Source organism: Battus philenor, unplaced genomic scaffold (genome assembly GCF_028537555.1).
Source record: "Battus philenor isolate CCGP_79_NKW_IND1 unplaced genomic scaffold, ilBatPhil1.0.hap1 SCAF_1, whole genome shotgun sequence".
Classification (NCBI taxonomy): Eukaryota; Metazoa; Arthropoda; class Insecta; order Lepidoptera; family Papilionidae; genus Battus; species Battus philenor.
In genome coordinates, this window is record NW_027181661.1 from 5,909,275 (window position 1) to 5,928,120 (window position 18,846).

The following is an 18,846-nucleotide window of genomic DNA, read 5'->3' on the forward strand; positions in this document are numbered from 1 at the left end:
TTTAAAAGTACGTGGTCGCCCTTCGAAAACATTTTTACCCCATGGCCATTTTCGCTCTAGATGTGCAGTTATTCGAACAACATGGGTAGGTTCCCCTGCGTATCTACTTATTTTTGTTTCGATTATGCAGTGAAACTGCTTACATAGCCCTTTAGATTGGTCTTGTGTGGCGTTAAGCCTCCTTATAAGGCCTACCGAAAGCGACCACTTTTATGATTGTACACACATCCGTGATACAAAAAAAGACAAGTTTATTATAAAAAATAAAAGGCCAAAGTAATAAACAAATCAAGCTATAATATATTTGTGGTAAGTAAACTATTTCTAACATTTACTTTTTTACTGATTTATATTCGGCATTAATTTTCTTGGCTTTATCTCTTTTACAAAGACCCAATAAAGATTGTTTTGTTAGTTACTCCGATGATGTCGCTAAATACGAGGTTTGAGATTGGTCTTTCACTACCACTTTCAGCTGCATAACGTAGACTTGTAACTTGGATCGTCCTTGAGTCTCATTCTACACATCAAAATTTCTAAAACAGACACGTTAAAATCAAACCAGCAAAGTGACTTTTGATAAATTAATAACAATATGAAATGTCGTGTAAACAAATGAATAACCAAGTTTGAAACCAATAGGTATTTGAATTAGATTTATTATTATTTGATTTTTTAATTCAAAGTTGCCACTACAGAAAATCAACCATTTTATAGGTAAGGAATACTCAATAATATTATTACTTAGACCCATAATCAAAAATACCAAAAATTCTACGTAGCCCTCAATGTTTTCGATTAAACAAAATGCGACTTTATTTTTGAAGGAATTATTACCTTTGCCTTTCTTGTATACTTTCCAATCTTGTACAATTTTTATGATATGAACGGTCTTGCATAAAACATTTTTTTTTCAGTATGTTAGTTGATTTTAATAATAATATACAATGCATATAACACAAACTTCGGAGAATAAATTTAAATGTAAAAGAGATTCAAAGTAAAAACCGACATAGACGTTGTTTTAAAATGAGAATTTATTTAATCGGGAATCGAAGTTCGCCAACCAGGTACGTTTTTCGTGTGGCCAATATATAAATGGTACATTTAAGTATTTTTACTTCCGATTTATTTATTTTGTTATAACAAATTATGAAATTACGTAACGTGTTTTTTTCTTAAAAGAGGGTTGTTATTAATTTTATATTGCTAAAAATTAGAATGTATCAACTTTACGGTACAATAATTCGTATTACGAAATTAAAAGTAGGTCAAGATGTTAAAATTCTTTTTAAGGTTTAAGACATTGGTTCAAACTTTTGTTCATGTATACTATGATGTCTTAGGTAAGTGTAAAATCACAAACATATTTCAGGCTTATCAATGAGTTCTAAATATGCAGAGAATTTCAATTTCTTCTTATTATTAATCAATATTATAAATATGTTTCATTTCAGCCTGATTTTGACTATCGTCTTGGGTAGAGTACGCCACTGGTGAAGTCACGTGACTGACTCTTCGCCGCCATATTGCGTTTGTGCGGTGGCGAGGGATAATGTTGCACAGTCCCTGATTTTTTTTATATATTTATAACATAGTAATAACGGAGTTCTCATAATTGCAGTTTAACTTTAAAGTTTAGGCTGCACCGAATGTGTAGTGTTAATTTAATGAAACGCTGTGACTGATTATAGAAAGAAGAAATGCGATACAATTGAAATAGCAAAGTTGCTAGTGAACGTCGAACGAGTACCTCAGGAGGCTTTCCAACAGCGCACCGCAGAGAACACTGGGTATAGTGTGTTAATTTGATTATTATTAAAATGTATCGTTCAATATTATATGGAAATTATAAATTAAAGTCTAATTAAAGTGAAATGAAACGCATATATGCCGGTACTGATTGTTTACTTACCAAAATAATTGTGAAAACCTTTGATTTTATTTTATCTCACGATGTTAGGTATGAATATAGATAGGTAGAGTTGTTTTGATTGGTAAACAATAATTTAAAGTTACTAGAATTTTATTTCGCAAACTTAGAGCGAAGTTTGTTTGGTATTTTTGTTTTTGATGTTTTTTTTTCCGCAAAAATAAAACTGCTAATATGTTTATTCATAGTAAAGGGATTCAAAATTATTTTGGTGATGTGACCTTTGCGGTCGTACCTAGACATGTACACGTAGCTCTACAAAGTTGTACCATGGAACCGCCATTTTGATTGCTTGCGCCTTGTCACAGGGCTTGAAATACCGGTAAAAATCTGGTATCGTTGTTGCTGTCAAAAATATATGCTAATAGTCTTACGCGGGAATGATATTTCATGTTTATTGTTTTTAAACAATAAAATTTTTGCTATAAATATAACTTTAATGGAAAAAGAAAATTCTCGGATTTTATTTTACTGTAAAGAAAATAAAATTCTTAATCTATGTCTAAGAGACTGCAGAAACCTTTGAACTTTTTTTCTTCAATAGGTAATATATGCTGTAACATAAATAAAGTAACATTAATGCCTCTCGTTGATTGATTCTATCTACAAGATAGTGTTTATTACGAGATGTGCTTTTTAATTTTCCCTGCTGTTAAGGCACTAAATCTATCTTCTCAAATAAAGTTGCTGTTAAAGTTTATTAAAAAAAAACATTATTTAAATGTCGTTAATACACGCGGTAAAGCAGTTTTATTCTAAATTTTTAAAGTTTTAACTTCAGTAGAGATAACACCATATCCTATCACCGAAGGTCTCCGTTATATCTATGTTGTCTTTATTACTTTAGTCGTTATTAAAGATGTAATGGTACCTGTCCTAGATATCAGTGATCCATGAGCTCCAGGCGAAGAGAACTTGAGCAGTAGGAATACAGGGGCGCCGGAACCACTAAATTGTCCATTACAATGCTCGCTGCGTTCACATCTCTACACGTTTGTAGTTGAGGACTGCTTTAGAGAGGTTCATGTGACCAATGACCTCAAAACGCGGCGATTTGCGTCTTCGCTGTGCACTTATTACGAAAACTCGTCGGGTTTTAGATTTAATCCTGTGAAAATGTAGTATATAATGAGTCGAGTCTTCCCAAGGAGCCCTCGAATTTCGCTAGCTTATGAGAGATTTTAGGATAAGCGTCCTTTACGTCCTGGCTCAGCAAATGCCATTTGGGCAGCAGTGTAAGATAGCTATTTTCCTATACTATCCAATAGCACCTTATGTGTTTCTATAACTTTCTTAAACCAATTAAAGAATACGTATACCGGCGCAAGCATCCATATTGGTTCAGTCTTGAAGTACGGTACTCGACAAGCTGCCTGCGCCACCTAGATTTCACATAAGCCTTTTAAAATACTTTGAGAAGACAGATACTCGTCTTAGCGTAGAATTTCGTGTATATTTCAAGCAGTTTGGCTTCGGAACTAAACGCCCGTAAAACGCATCGTATCACGGCGCTCGTACCTACACATATTAACGGATCCCACATTGGAGGCATATACATCGACACGGTCAAAACTCTCGAGAAATTTTGGCCCAAGGGATTTATATACAAGCTATTTATCAATGACCATTGGAGCCGAAGGTTTCTTGTGGCCACATTAGGTGGACAGATGACTTAGTTAACTTTCGCGGGACGTCGCTGGATGTGGATAGAGGAGCACAACCAGCCTTCGTGGCAATCTTTAGGAGATCCTTATGCCCAACAGTAGCTGGGTCTATTAGCTGACATGATTATGATAATTTACGGGATGACTGTTCGTTTCGCAGACATTTAATATTAATTTATTTTCATAATTAAAATACCACGTTGGTTAGGATGCGTGGTTTACAATTTGTATCGCGTGTTCTTAAAAAACAACAAACTAATCAATTGAATCAAACTCTAGGTGCTAAATAATGATAAAAACTAACGAATAAGTTTGTATAGGTTTATTAAATTACTTAATCAAAAATTTTGCGATTACTACAAATGTATAAAAATTAGGACAGCGTTAAACATTACGAAACCATTGTATATGTGCGAGACATACGCGTATATGCGCGTACACTCTCGCACGCATATGCGCGTGTATGCGCGTGAGTCTCTGTGTTGGAATTAGACACCTAAAGTAAATTATAATTCTTTAGTGTGTCAATATGAAATTGTTAGAAGCCAATAAGTCTTTTAGGCTTAACTTTGTCCAACGACAGCAGTTTTTTATTGGAATACTACATTGTAAACGTTAAATACCAAAAAGGAGTAATAGGAGTAGTAGAGTAGGAGGAATAAGTAGGAGTAGGAGGAGTGACTGACATAGACCAGAGATTTCGCAAGTTGGAAGTGGTAGTGTAAAGGCAACATGGCGCGCAGAACATATGGGCGTTGGAGCCTTAAGGTTCTGAATTGGAAACAGATCGGCAAGCGCAGCTTAGAACACCCATGTACAAGCAGGACCGATGACGGTAATTGTGAAGGTCGTCGAAAGACGTAAGATGCAAACAGCTTTAGGTTCTATTGGTTATCTTCTATATAAATTGCAAACAATGGACAGACATTTATTTTTATTTTATAACAAAGTTATCCAGAAGGTCGAACATTGTTGCGCATTAAGCCCTTAATTTTGCTTATTAATTGAGAACAAAACATGAATCTACTTTTAAGCATCTGTTTGAAATTGAGTGCCTAACTTGAGCGGTGGTGTTTAGTTTTATGAGTGCACAAAAAATCGATCGATGATGTGAAAAAAAATAAAATTGATTTAGCTAATTGACAGGTCCGTCCATTATTGAGTGGGTCGGCATGATAGCGAGGGTGCGTTTGAGGCCTGTACGAGGATGTGCGGCAAAAGCAGCTTTACCGTCATGCTTAAACAAGGTGTATTGAGTTCTAGTGACATTAGCGTGCGTTTTATTTTTTGGTAGTTTTCGTGTGAACATCACGATAGGAGCTTATGATTCGGATTGTTCTCGATATGAGCGATACTCGTCAACGCCGGAGAAAGCAAAGAAATATTGTGCGAAAAAGTTTTTTTTGCGCCTCCGGTGCGGTAGGCTTTTTATAGGTAGGCAATTTTATCTCACGATTTCCTAAGATGACTCCAATTTTAGCTGCAGCCAGAAAACTATGGTGTAAGTTCTTATTACAATTTTCTGATATACCTGGCAGTTTTTCAGAAAACTGCAACGAGAACTTGAAAATAGAATTATTCTGTGCTTGGGTATTCAGTTCATGTCTAATTGGATACACTGTTCAAGATTTCCAGATTATTCCAACTTCAAGATTTTTTTTTTGTTTTCGTTAACTTCTGTTATTTATTGCTAATTTCGTTTAAATTTTTATAATATTTTTCTGTTTTTATGTATTATAACGTTTCGTGCTTGTATATTTTTATTAAATATTTGTGGTTGTTACTAGTACATTTTTATTCTTTATATATTGTATAATTCTTCTTTTATCGTATCGGTCGACAACCCGCTATTAAAATGCAAATCTTCTCCAACCCATCCAAAAGTTATAAGAAATCGCGGAATGCGATATGAACCGCCAATTGTACTTCTGTATTGTTATTGCAATGTTTCCATGTCATGTTTATAAGATGTACAACAAAGTAATAGATAAATAACCTGCTTAATTATTAATCAACAGTGACATATTTTAGATGTCATCCTTGACGCCGTCACCCGGGTCAGGAACATAGTGAACTATGTACTTGTCCGTCTATTGTTATATTTTATGTTTATCTTCTCAAGAATGAGTTATCTCTTATAGCAAAATACTTTATAAATCTACAGTTTGCCCGATAATTAAATACGCAAGCAACGTCTTTGCGCATGCTTCACCGCGCTCCAATCATAAGTTATACAGGACTGATTTTGCGCAGGACCAGTCAAAATAGTAAAATAAATAACAATTTAGTGAAATAAAGAAAGTAATGGCCCGAGGTTAAGTTTCCAAGGGAGTCTTTGACCTCAATTTCTGTTAAGTATTCTAGGCTTATTGCCTTCATTGCTCTGCCAGTTCAAACACAGTAGAGCCAATTTAGCCAATATGCAAACAAACTATCTACTAGACTTTAGCCTAATGAAATGTTTTTCTTAGGCATCACATGGAACATACATTTGTGTCAAGATGAATGGGGTAGTGAATGGCGCTATGGACGAACCTCTCGAACATTCTTTGCCGACATCCCCGAAATCAAAAAATATTGAAGCAGAAATCAGTCATGGAAAAGAGGAAAATAATCATGAAAATGATGACCATCAAGAGTCCCAAATCATAGAAGGCACGGAATGCCCAGTAAATGATCAAGACAACAATAGTGATAAATTACGTGATGAGATAATACCAAATAATGAAAACGAATCATGTTCTCTACAAAATAGTAAATATGTTCCCCAGGAAAACCACTGTATTAATAGTAATAAGTTAAATGCAGGGTCTTTACATAACTCGCAGACTAAGAAGACAGAACAAGAAAAAGGTAGTATTTTAGAAAAAATTCAGGGAATTATCAATTTATCTATGGGAAATAAACAAATGGTAAGTGCAAAGTTATTTTTTTCACAAAATATGAGAAATATTTTTAACAAACTAGCTCTCTGTCTTTTCAAATTTTTCATGGACTGTCATTTCATTTGATTCAATTTAAGGACACTGGTGTATATATATATGTTTATTCTACATCATAATCATTGTTTTAATCATTTGTTTATTGCTTTATTATTTGTTTTTCCAGGAATCTCCCTTTGATCCAGCATCTGAGGAAGATTCATTAGTAGGGGAAGATGAATGTTATGAAGTATCAGAAGGACAAAATGCTAAACATGTAGATAGCCCCAAATTGGATTTACATAATGGTGACCACAATGACGATAATGAAGATCACAGTGTTGAACATGATAATGATCAAAATGAGGATCATAATGACGACAATATCAAAGAAGACAGTATTCATGATCATAATCAGAAGAGTGAAATAAAAAAGAATATTAACAAGATACATTTAATAAAAAATCAAGATAAAGATAGTAATCAGAATGGTAGTATTCAGGGATCCCCAAGTCCAGAACAGGAAGAAATTGTAGGTGAAAAGGAAGAGTGTGCAACAGAGGTTAATGTAAAAAAAATAATACCAGAGGTTAAGGTACAGTTGCGCCGCAGTAGTAGGGCCATAAAACGTAAAAGATATGATGATGACGTTGAAAATGGTGATGACATATCAGATACTGAAGTTATGTCTATGGAGCATTTAAGGCGTAAACCACGGCCAATTGTCATCAACGATACAAAAACTTTAGTACAGATGGCTGCAAGACAAATGCGGGCGGGACATGTTGGTCATCAGAAGAAGGAGCCTACTGTTGTTATTATAGATACAAACTCTGTTGGATCCAGTAAACCAACACCTTTTAAAAACTCAATTCATTCATTTTCTCCAAATGCACATCATTTATACCAGAGCATTGTAGCCCGCGGAACAACTGTCACTCCCATTAGTAGTAAAACTAATTCAACTCCAAGGACATCATCAAGCAGTCCTCAACCCTCAACTAATCAACATATATTACCTTCACTTACTGATGACATGTTTGTTGTCGAAGCTCCGTCATTTATTGTACCATATGTATATGAAAAACCTTCACTTAAACCTTTTAGAGAATTTGTAGATACATTGGGTAAGCAACTAGAAAAACTATCTAATGAAGAAAAAAGTGATAACGAAGAGAATAAGGTTGAAAAGGAGTCTTTGCCTGATAATGATCAATCTGAGGATCAAGACCAGAAAGAGATCATTAAAGAACAAAATGATAAGGTGGAAGAGGTAAAGAAAAAGAATGTAGATGGAAAGAGAGGTAAGTGGTTAATATATTTTTAATTACTAAAATATGTCTATGCATATTTGTGATTGTTCCTAAAATTAAATATTTCATTTAGTTGTCCATAATATTTCTATAAATATATATAGAAATAATCCAAATAATATCTTTCTTTACTTATACCATTTTGCTGTAACCGGTTTAAAATTTATTATATTATTAATGAGTATAACTTGCACAAAATGAAATTAATGTTATTATAGAAAAAACATTCATATTTTTTGCTAATAAATGATCTTAGAACAAAAATTTGTTATGAAAGTTTGCTTTCACTAAATTGTAAACTTCAAATATATTTTTCTTTAGTATATTAAAATGAGGTACTCTCTATTCAAAGTTGCTATCACATTTGAAAGTTGTATTTTCCTTCCAAATCCGTGATTTCTATTTAAATGGATTATTTTTGATCTTTCACAGAACGAAAAAAACCTAGAAATATTGTTGACGATGACTCGTCATGGGATGGCGAGAGCACCACAGATTCCGATGACGAGTTAGGAAGTGATGATGAAGAAAAAACTGTTGTCCTTAAAGTCAAATCAGATTTGAATGAGGATTTGAAAAACGTCACTGGATTAACTGTGGAAAAAGTTGTCACAGGAAAGTCAGATAACTATTTTGATTGTTCTCTGGGAAAATTTTTTATGGATATTGGTCTAAACCTTGTTCAAGAATTTGTACAAAATGATTTACTCAAGCAACAAAACCGAAAACTTCATAGAGAGAAAAAAGGAGGGCATAATACCCGTGCTACAGAGAGTTCCATTATATCACTAACAAAAAATTTAGAATTTAGCAAAGAGAATAATGCGCCTTACCGACATAAGCTAAAGAAATGTTCATTGTGCAGCTTCAAGTCTGAATCTGAACTTGTTTTATCCCATCATTTAGAGACGCCCCATATGAAAAACAATGTTTATAAGTGTAACTATTGTACATTTGAAATTCGAAGTCCCCATGATATATTACACCATATGGAGGCTGCTCACAATATAAGGGGAAAGTTGGAAAGAGCTCCAGCATATCATCAATGTGCTAACTGTCCCTTTGAGGACAACGGCAAAGGCAAATTGGCTCGACATCTTATTCCATGTTCTAAGAAATTCAAACCAGAACTTAACTTGGCACCACCTGTTGAATGGGAGCCACCGGCCAAAATACCAAAGGTATTGGACATTTTAATAGAGTTTAGAAATTATCATTTTCATTTTATTAGTATAGCTGTATTGTTCCAAATTTCACTATTATAACTAAAATTTTACCTTTTAAATTTGTTAAGTAAACAGTTACCACATAATTTATTCATTTTTTTTAGTATAAACAGTATGCTCCTTTGCATGATTTTTAAAGAAACTTAATTTAATCTAAAATAAGCATTAGTAATAACTAGTGCTCAAGGATAAAACTGGCAGCAAGTTCAATTGCATGAGGTAACATTTCATTGGCTATGTTGCTATTATTATAAATACATAAAGCAATTACTTAAAAAAATATACTAACTGATCATATAGACCTAATACAAATTCTTTTTTGGTAAATACTTCATAGCCAGAGAGCCAATACTTAATATATATTAAAAATAATAAATTATTTCAGGAATACAACCATTATCTAATGCCCCATAATAACTGCATCTGATCTATTATTGGACAATTATTTTGCAGATTCTTAATTCTTCATGATCAGAAAATTACCTATAATCAGTATGAAATAGCTAAAAAAATTGTTTTTGTATGAACAGATAACACGTTCGCGTAACAATATGATGGGGACATACCAGAGTGCGTTCAATCGTGCGTCGATGAATGCCTTGCGAGCAGGCACTGTAAGCAGTGCCGGTGGCCCAGCGGTGGCGTCGAGTGCTGGCTGCGTCAATGTGGGAGGCTCCTACCGCATGCGCGGTCGGTCGCCCCTAGCCACTGCTCCACGTGCTGGTCCTGTTCACGGCGCCCCTATGCTACGAGGCGGCATTATGATACGACATAATACGCCAGCATTGCTACCTTCGGGCTTTCCAGTTTCGGTAAGCTATCACCATATATATATTACCATATATATATATTACCATAGCATTAAACTCTAACTCTAAATATATTTTTCAAAAACTTTGCACTCAAGCAAACCTTGGGTTCATATAGACTACTAAATATTAAGTTTAAGTTTATTATTACATAGAAAAAATAGGTTGTACTGTTGACAATGGTTAAACATTAATATTTAATATATAATAAGTTCACATGAAATTATATAGTGTCAAACTCATTTCAGAATAATGCGAAGAATGTTGCGACTATTAAGTCATCTACACACCAGCCTTCCATCTCCATCACGCCGTTACCACGCCAGCCACAACCCTCTCAGCCCCAGCCGGCTCACCAGAGCAAGAGCAGCTTTGTTATCTGTGAGATTTGTGATGGCTACATAAAGGATCTTGAACAGTTGCGCAACCACATGCAGTGGATTCATAAGGTTAAAATACATCCAAAGATGATTTACAACAGGCCACCCCTCAATTGTCAGAAGTGTCAATGTAGGTAAGTAATGTTTCAGGTGGTTTTAATTAAAACTTTTTGCCTGTTAGGATGAACATGCTTAAAAAAGTTAAACATTTATAACACAGCCATTCATATATAATTTTGCAGATTACAAAACAGATTTTAGTAGACAGTAATGTTTAAATTATTGCATAAAAATACTTAACTGTAAACATGCTGTTACATTAAATAAGAGGATACACTCTTGCTATGTATATGCATTATTTTCAGTTTATGTTATTTATTAAATTATACAATATTAATAACACACAAATATCTATTAATAAATATGTTAGTAAAACCTTTCAAATATTTTTTTATAGGTTCTTCACTGATCAGGGCTTAGAGAGGCACTTATTGGGGTCTCATGGTCTTGTCACTAGCTCCATGCAAGAAGCTTCCAACAAAGGCAAAGATGCCGGCAGGTGTCCTGTTTGTGGAAGGGTATGTTTTGATTTTAATCCTATGAACTTTGCCTTACTTTTTCGAAGAAAGTATGGTATTAAAAAAACTGGAGGAAGACAGAAAAATCTAACTAAAATCTTACTAGATATATTCAGAAGGCGCTTATATAACCATGGTTGTGCCAATTAGAGGGGTAAAGAACTCAATTTCTTGGTATATATGCCACTAAATACATATATACAGCAGCACTTCAATGAAATCAATAAATGAATAACTTTTTTATCATTGCTGCTATATTTTGAGAAGTATTTATTATAATTCCAACAAAATAGATAAGAAATATATTGTTAGAATCAGTTCATAGTAAAACTTGGAATTGTCTGTTAACTTTACACAATAATTACATTTTCAATTACTCCTATACATCATATTTAACTTTATGATGTATTGGATAGTGTAAATTTATTAACTATGTATTTGTAGTAGCTGGCAATTAATTTGGCATGTCGGAAATCGGTTTTAATTGCTCTATATACATACCAAAATATTGGGGCATTGCGAAAAAGAAAACACTACAAAACTAGACCCAGCTAATCACTGTCACAAGTCTTGATCTTCTACAAGATTTGCGAAATCATATGACAACAAAGAATTAAATATACAAATAGGGATTAACGTAATTTTTTATAGTGTTCTAAAAATTGGTATGGCTTAAATGTACAAAAATTTTACCATTAACAATGTGTTGATAAAAAATATCAGACAAATAGCATTTTTTTATTAAAGAACAAAAACATGTTAAAACATTATATTGTAAGACATATTTACACTCATTAATCAAAACAAAACTTTAAATTCTAGGTATACCAATGGAAGTTACTAAATCATGTAACACGGGATCACAATCTGGTGTTGAAGCCAGCTCATCTCTCTTATAAATGTACAGTGTGTACTGCAACTTTTGGCATGTATAAGCAGTTTGAGAACCACGTGTATTCCGCGCACAGTGTCGTCGCCAAGCGCGTCATGGATAAGAGTAAAGTTGCGCCAAATAAGTCCAACGACTCTCTGCTCAAGCCTCTTAAAATTAACGATGAGATCACCATCATACCACAGCCAGTAAAGCCTTCTACCGCCGGTAAAGAAAAATAAGGTAATTTTCAATTTTATTTTGAATTTTCTATTTTATGTACGTCTAATTTTTTCATATACATATGAGAAAGCGAATGTAACAAAATCTCCTGATATTATGTCTATAAAGTGTTATTTTTTTCTACTTAGTAATTGTGCAAATATTAAGCTTTAAGATTTTTTTATTGTGTATTATTTTTGACGCTTTAGTCTTTACTGCATTTAAAACCTCAAGAAAGATAGATGACTTTTATATTGTTTGAGGTATTGAATTGGCGAATGTTACATTTTTCATGAAATGTTTTTTTTTAATGATTATTGCTTGTTCATTAGTTATGTTTTCTCTGTTACTAATAATGCAAATTGAATATTATCCCTTAGAAATTCGGCGTGATGTTTAGGTTTTAAAATGTTAACTAATTGTGGAAAGTAACTATGAAAAGCTATTTATTAAGTTGGATGACAAATTCTTTTAGATAACCTGAAAATAGTCATTGAAGCTGTTTCCATAATGCATCCAACTTGACTTTACTCAAACATGCATCTATTTATCTGATCTTCGATTCCCTACAGTTGTATGGATATATTTTCCCTTAAAATATTCTTTAACTATAACTTCCTTTACAAGAGATATATATGATTACATGACTAATACATGCTTGCTATTTTTTATACATTGCGAAATATGTGGCGAACACCCAAACATTTTTTCACAGTTCACATATCTTTTACGCGAATCATTTACCCTAGCCAAAATTCTCTCTATAAACTGATTAAATTCAGTTTAGTTTGAAATTTGTTGAGTAATAGACTCTAAGTGTCCTTACTTAATGTTATGACATTCTGTATGTGTATTTATTTCAATTTAATCTTAAGTATTTTCAAGGTGGCATAAGTTAATTTGAGGAATCATACAAGCAGCAACTCACTCTTATAACAATTTAAATTCATCAATTTATATTTATCAATCATGATGGTCATGTATGACATGACTTATATGTTTAGGTGATGGAATCTTTAATCCAGATATTATCCACACATGTTTTTTGTGCAAAGGGGTTGAAGCGAAATTTTTTGTATCAAAATGTTACAAAAATGTTACCAAAACTGATTTTTTATTTTACTGATAACACAAATTTGACAAACACGAAAAAAATTGATAATTTATTTTATGTGATAATCATGCATGTATCTAAAGTTAGTATTGGACTATTTTTAATAATGGATATGTTTGTATCAAATACACTCCAAGATCCAAGTGCTGAATGACACTGTAAACTGTTTGTGACTGATTAAAGTCGCCTTAATAAATCCTTAACTCAAGTTAATGTAGACAGATATGAATCAGAATATTACATCTATTTTTATTGTGTAATGTATTTGTTCTAGTAAAGTATATGTCGTGAAAAAGAATTGGGTGTTTATTACTCTCAATGTATTTTGTTAAAAAGTTTAAATTTTGTTATTATATACAGTTCTGGATTAAAATGTAATATTTATACAATTGTGTTTACTTATGAAATAAAATAAAAATGTATCAATATGTCCCAATGTATAAATATTCCTAAAATGTGTTGATTTCTGCTTGTGATTATTCTCTTTTGGTAATTCATCATTATTTCGGCCGTAGGATATTCACTGATAGATATAGGTCATCATCATAGATTTCCAACTGATTTAGTTAAAAATTTCCTGAAAGAAGCTGTGTGCGTCTTTCTTAACCTAATCTTAGATTGGTCTTTCTATGCTGCGCTTGCCAGTCTTTGGTTTCAACTCCTTTAACATTGGTAATCACATAATGATATTTGCAAATATTATCCATGAAGTAATATTAATTAGCATTTATAATTTTTTTTTTAATTTGTGTTTGTTTAATAATAACTTTGAATAAGATATGCTAAGCGATTGTTTAAATAATCAATTGGGTTCTCTTTTTCGGTGATATATCGTTTTAATGTTTTTTGTTTTTATTTTCAAATATGCATTTAATTTTTGTATGAAAGTGAAACTCGTTAGGATTTCTGTCTCACTGAAGCATGTTTAATTTTGTTTTGGATGAGCAAAAAAATCCGAAGGGTGAATAAATAGGTGACTCATTTCAGGTAATTCTTGTGGCTGTGTTTGTTGTGTGTGGATCACGAGTACACATGCTAAGCTATTTATTTAAATGGTTATTAAGAAATAAAACACCATGTATAGTGCATCTTAGGACATTTTACGGTGATAATGGGTTCTATGTGCTTTCCAATGTTAAAGGATTAGGATCATCAGTAAACAGATGAAGGATTAACAAGAATTAGACATAACTCTGTTTTATGTGTAAAAACTTTAAAGGCGTGATTGTATATGTTTTCTGTCAGCAACAATCTTTATATTTTATACCTGTTTTCAATTACTCTGTCTATGATTGCAATTTACTTTTTATTTTGGAATGTGTTAGGTCAATTTTTGGCGGTACAAATTCTCCAGAGACCTTTCCTTACTACATAATCATTACGTTATTTATTATTTTTGAAACCATTGATTTTTGAATGTACATTAATTGTCAAAAATGTGCTTTGTATCACCCTGTAAAAGCATTTACACCTATAACTAATCACTCTCTATATACTTGTGGAAAGCATGAATCATTACTAAAGATTGGATGTAAGGAATGCATATTTAGTTAAAGTGTTGGCTTTTCATAGAAAGCGCTTTCAAAAAGCTTTCTGTGAATTTGCTCAAGAGATAACTTTTGATAGTTATCTATCAAAATCTATTAATAACTTTTTGAATCTGTTTCCATAATTTGTTGGTGAACAATATAGCTTTACACAAATGTACATCTGAATATCCAACTTCACATATCGCACTTGACATGGTTTTTTATAATAAGACAATGATATTATTAATTCATTACTAATAAAAATATGTATTTCATATTTATAAAAGGGTAATGGTGGTTTTAGACTTATACATATACTTAATACATTGACATAAACTTGTAACTATCTGAGATTATAAACAAAATAATCATTTATCAATTTTATTATTTTTTAAAATCAGATCATAATGTAGTCTGCTCAAGATTCCCGTGTAATATTTTTCTTATTACCATTTGTTTTTGATATATTTTATTTGTTAAATCTACAATAATCTTTTAACTAGTATGTAATATTGTTTCAGTTGCTGTGTTGCTCTATACCTGGCACCTGGTGAGGTACATTCCAAACATGTTCCTGTGTACTTGACATCGACACCCATGTTAAAGATCAATCGTGCGGGTACCGTGCGGTGATACCAATGGACCTAATTAATGAAACTAGTGAAATCAGAGCGTAAAGTTCTTGATAATGGTGTGATTATTCTATTGACGATAATTAATTAATGTTGAAAAGTAATAAAAATAAGTGTATTGATATTTAGTTGCAAATGGTTTAAACTCGTTTTATTATCACGCGAGAAGAGTTATATTATAAAATTTAAGGATTATAATTTTCGGAATAATTTGTTAATTTCGTGGTGCGATACTATCATCTTCTATTCATCTATAATTCTCATCATTTCACGTTTTGCCTGAACGTGTAATGCTTTTATGATCAAATATGCAAGGCTTTGAATTCATCCCATAAAATATCTCAATGAAACACTTCGCCTTAATTAATATAATAAACGTAATTAACAAACAAGCCGCCATAAATTAAACATATTTCCTCTCCCACTGTCATATATATTTTAATTGACTTTGTGATATATATATTTAATAGAGGAGTTCTATTTTATTTCGATTCCCATAAAGACGTGTGTATTATAACATTTCTGCTCAAAAATCATAAATATATATTTGTCAGATGAGTGAAATCTATCTAATACTTAGATGTTTAATGGCAGAAGTGAGGATACATTACAAGTCTAAACATATTTACTTGCTTTTGTTCAATGTTTGATGTACAAAGAAACCAGTTATTTAGTTATGATAACATTTTTTTTAATAAATATATGCACAGCTGTTGATACATTTCCCACAATTCAAGTGTATCTGAGTTAAATCTGTACCAGTTAGGAATATGTTAACAATTGATAAAATGGCAAATTTTTTTAGTGATCTTTTTTAATTTTATCTATAAATATCTATTTATTTTACTAATTTATCGTTTCACTTGCACTGCAGTATTTTATCATTAAAAAATATAAGTTACATGCATGTCGAACTTGACAACATTTTATACTTAAATAGAAACAAATTTGTTTTCTAATATATAATATGTATCATACTGGCTACATGTATATTTCAATTGGCCAATCATTAGGCCAGCCATTTACATGTTAATTTCTTTTTTTATCTCTGTAATACTTTACTAATTTTCTTAAATATTTATTGAGCTGTAGTATTTTATTATTAAAAAATTATTTGATGATCATAAAATTTGTTAACATTTGGTACGGAAACATAGTCAAATTTGTTTTCTGATATGATAATTATGCATGGCAAACACAAATAAATTAATAATTTTTCAATTGTTCTAATTGAATAATTGTTATTTTACATACAGTAAAAGTAAAACTTAACTACACTTAGAATTAATATTCTTTAAGATTGAAATTGTTGGCTTGGGAGACATTCCAGTGCTATGTATATGACAGTAGTTTACCACTGCCGCGGCCTTCAGGCTGGTGATATCAGATGTTTTAGTACCGTGCGTTATTGTTGTGATACCCGTTAGACTAAGGCTTTACGAATTCATAAATCATAAGCGAATCCCTTAACCTTTTAAAATTATAGGACAGGGTTGGATTGAGTACACAATATTGAGTATTTTTATGACCATGTCGTGAATGTTAATTACACGCCTCAAATATGAACATTGAGTCTGGTGTTTAAAGATTCCTGCAGAATTATAACTAGTGTTTCACGTCGCCGTGCTTCTATATTTACTTATGGTGTTACTTATTTTTTTAATTATTCATTTATGACCATTTATGACATATTAATATGAGCAAAGGTTAAAATAATTTTAAATTGTTATGAATTATTTAACTGGGCCTTGAGGTAACAAAATATAACGTGCTCTTAATCTAGCCCTGAATGTGGTCCCGTTCGCATTATTGTAGTAGCTGATGCCTTATATACTCTTATAAAAATGGATAATAATTAAGGATAGTCACGCCGGTACCAGCCGAGCCGACGCCCATGCGTGGACCCAATACAAATTTGCATTTGTTGAATTTGCTACTGATACTAAATTACTAAACAATAAGCTGAGAGGATATATATTTTTTTTTATTGGTAACTACTTAGATTATAAAAAATATATTGGAGACTAAAGTGGACCTGTAATTAATTAACTATAGTAGAAGCAACCTATAGTTCTTTTGCGTTTAATGAACCATTATTGTCCGCAGACCTAGCTATGTGAAATGAAGGCTGCCTTGAAAAGTGTCTCTTTAATTTGTAACTGTGAACTGGACTTTTAATAATGATTCTTTGTGCGAAGCTTGGTTGATGGAAAATGATGATTCGTTGTATTATTAACGCTTAAGAACTATACACAGTTACTGGCAATAAGACTTTCCATAGTAAAAGTTGTGTGAAAGAACAGTGAGTGTTTTGTATTAATAAAATGTCCATAAACCAGTAACTGTTTGCTTCAATATTTCCCAAGTTGCTTGTTGTTTACTTGTAAGATAGTAAAAATGATCTAGCACTAGTAAATAACTAGAAAGTGATCAGTCGCACCTTTTATAGTCGCGTTCGAAGGCAATCTTATCGCGGATATATAAAAAGTATATGTAAGGGATATGTTATAAGTAAATTGGTTTTCCTGCCTACCTCAGACGTTCGGACGTCGCTTTCGCGTGGCAATATTCTAACGGAATTACGATTTGCAGCAGGTAAGAACCTGCGTTGTTGGAAAAGAGGACCTGGTATTTAGTTTCTAGTACAGTTTCACACAGATTTAAATTTAAAAAATCATGTATTCATTAGATGATATAAACTAACTGTTCAAGTCCTCTTTTCTTTCGGCATTAATCTAATCAGTATGCAACGTAACATATACCTCAGCGTATTTTTAAAAATGTTATACAATTTTGAAATATTTTCATGTAAAATGTTATATGCAAAGAGGTGATATATGGTAGTGTGTAGAGATCATTAATGTAGAGATGTCGATGTTGTAGACGGTTGTAAGGGAGGGACACGCGGACCTTTTCTGTATTGATCGGATTGAAGAAATTTTATTAGCGTGTTACAACGAGAATATTTTTTTTTAATATTCAATTATCATTTGGGAAAGTGCTACATATTAATTATCTTTTTCATCGTTAAACCGCTGTACCGCCTCAAGAAAGCGCAGCGAGATGGAGGTCGCAGAAATAAAAACTGATTACCTCCCGTCTTCCCGCGCGAATATTTAAGGTGGGGTACAACAGTTTCGGTAGCACTGTGTTAAAAAATCATTAAGGCGTTAAAAACGTGTAAAGTTTTTATGTATATACAGTTTTCCGATAACATTTCATATTGCTGTTGACTATCTTAATCCCCTTACATATTTAAATATTTCCAAGTGTGCATTTTGCCCTAGGAATAATCATTTTTTTAAATCAATTAAAATACAAAATCATGTGTATCTCTCTCAAGTTAAATTATTATGTTTATGTCGGTCTCCAGTATTTCTAAATCGAATATTTGTCAAGTTGTAATATTACTGTGTTTATATAGAAGTAAATGTGGTCTGCGTTTTTATTAGCATAATAATGTTCCCTTCAAAGCTGTTAAGCTCAAACGAACCAAAACGGGAGAAAGTTGTAAAGAAGCAATAATTATAAGTTGTGAGTAGTTTTTATTATTTCTCTTTCATCTATGTCGTTTGCATATACGTTTACCATCGATTCTAATAACCTATTTTCCATGTACAATTTATTATGATAAATTACATTTAAAGGAAATCT

The 18,846-nt window shown here is 32.2% G+C and overlaps 1 protein-coding gene across 1 annotated transcript; it reads left to right on the forward strand.

Moving 5' to 3' along the window:
• Positions 1-1,548: 1,548 nt before the first annotated feature.
• On the forward strand, positions 1,549-18,608 carry LOC137918337 (MOG interacting and ectopic P-granules protein 1-like). The gene is made up of 9 exons (XM_068761474.1): positions 1,549-1,793; positions 6,069-6,509; positions 6,706-7,822; positions 8,264-9,012; positions 9,588-9,869; positions 10,115-10,380; positions 10,704-10,824; positions 11,647-11,938; positions 15,082-18,608. The coding sequence occupies exons 2-8, from the start codon at positions 6,099-6,101 to the stop codon at positions 11,935-11,937; spliced, it is 3,237 nt and encodes a 1,078-aa protein (XP_068617575.1). The 5' UTR covers positions 1,549-1,793; positions 6,069-6,098; the 3' UTR covers position 11,938; positions 15,082-18,608.
• Positions 18,609-18,846: the final 238 nt, after the last annotated feature.

Excerpts from the sequence above, each read along its gene's own strand:
- LOC137918337 (XM_068761474.1), top strand. The coding sequence starts at position 6,099 with ATGAATGGGGTAGTGAATGGCGCTATGGACGAACCTCTCGAACATTCT. Across the intron at positions 9,013-9,587 it reads CACCGGCCAAAATACCAAAG|ATAACACGTTCGCGTAACAA; the intron begins GTATTGGACATT and ends TTGTATGAACAG. Across the intron at positions 10,381-10,703 it reads TGTCAGAAGTGTCAATGTAG|GTTCTTCACTGATCAGGGCT; the intron begins GTAAGTAATGTT and ends ATTTTTTTATAG.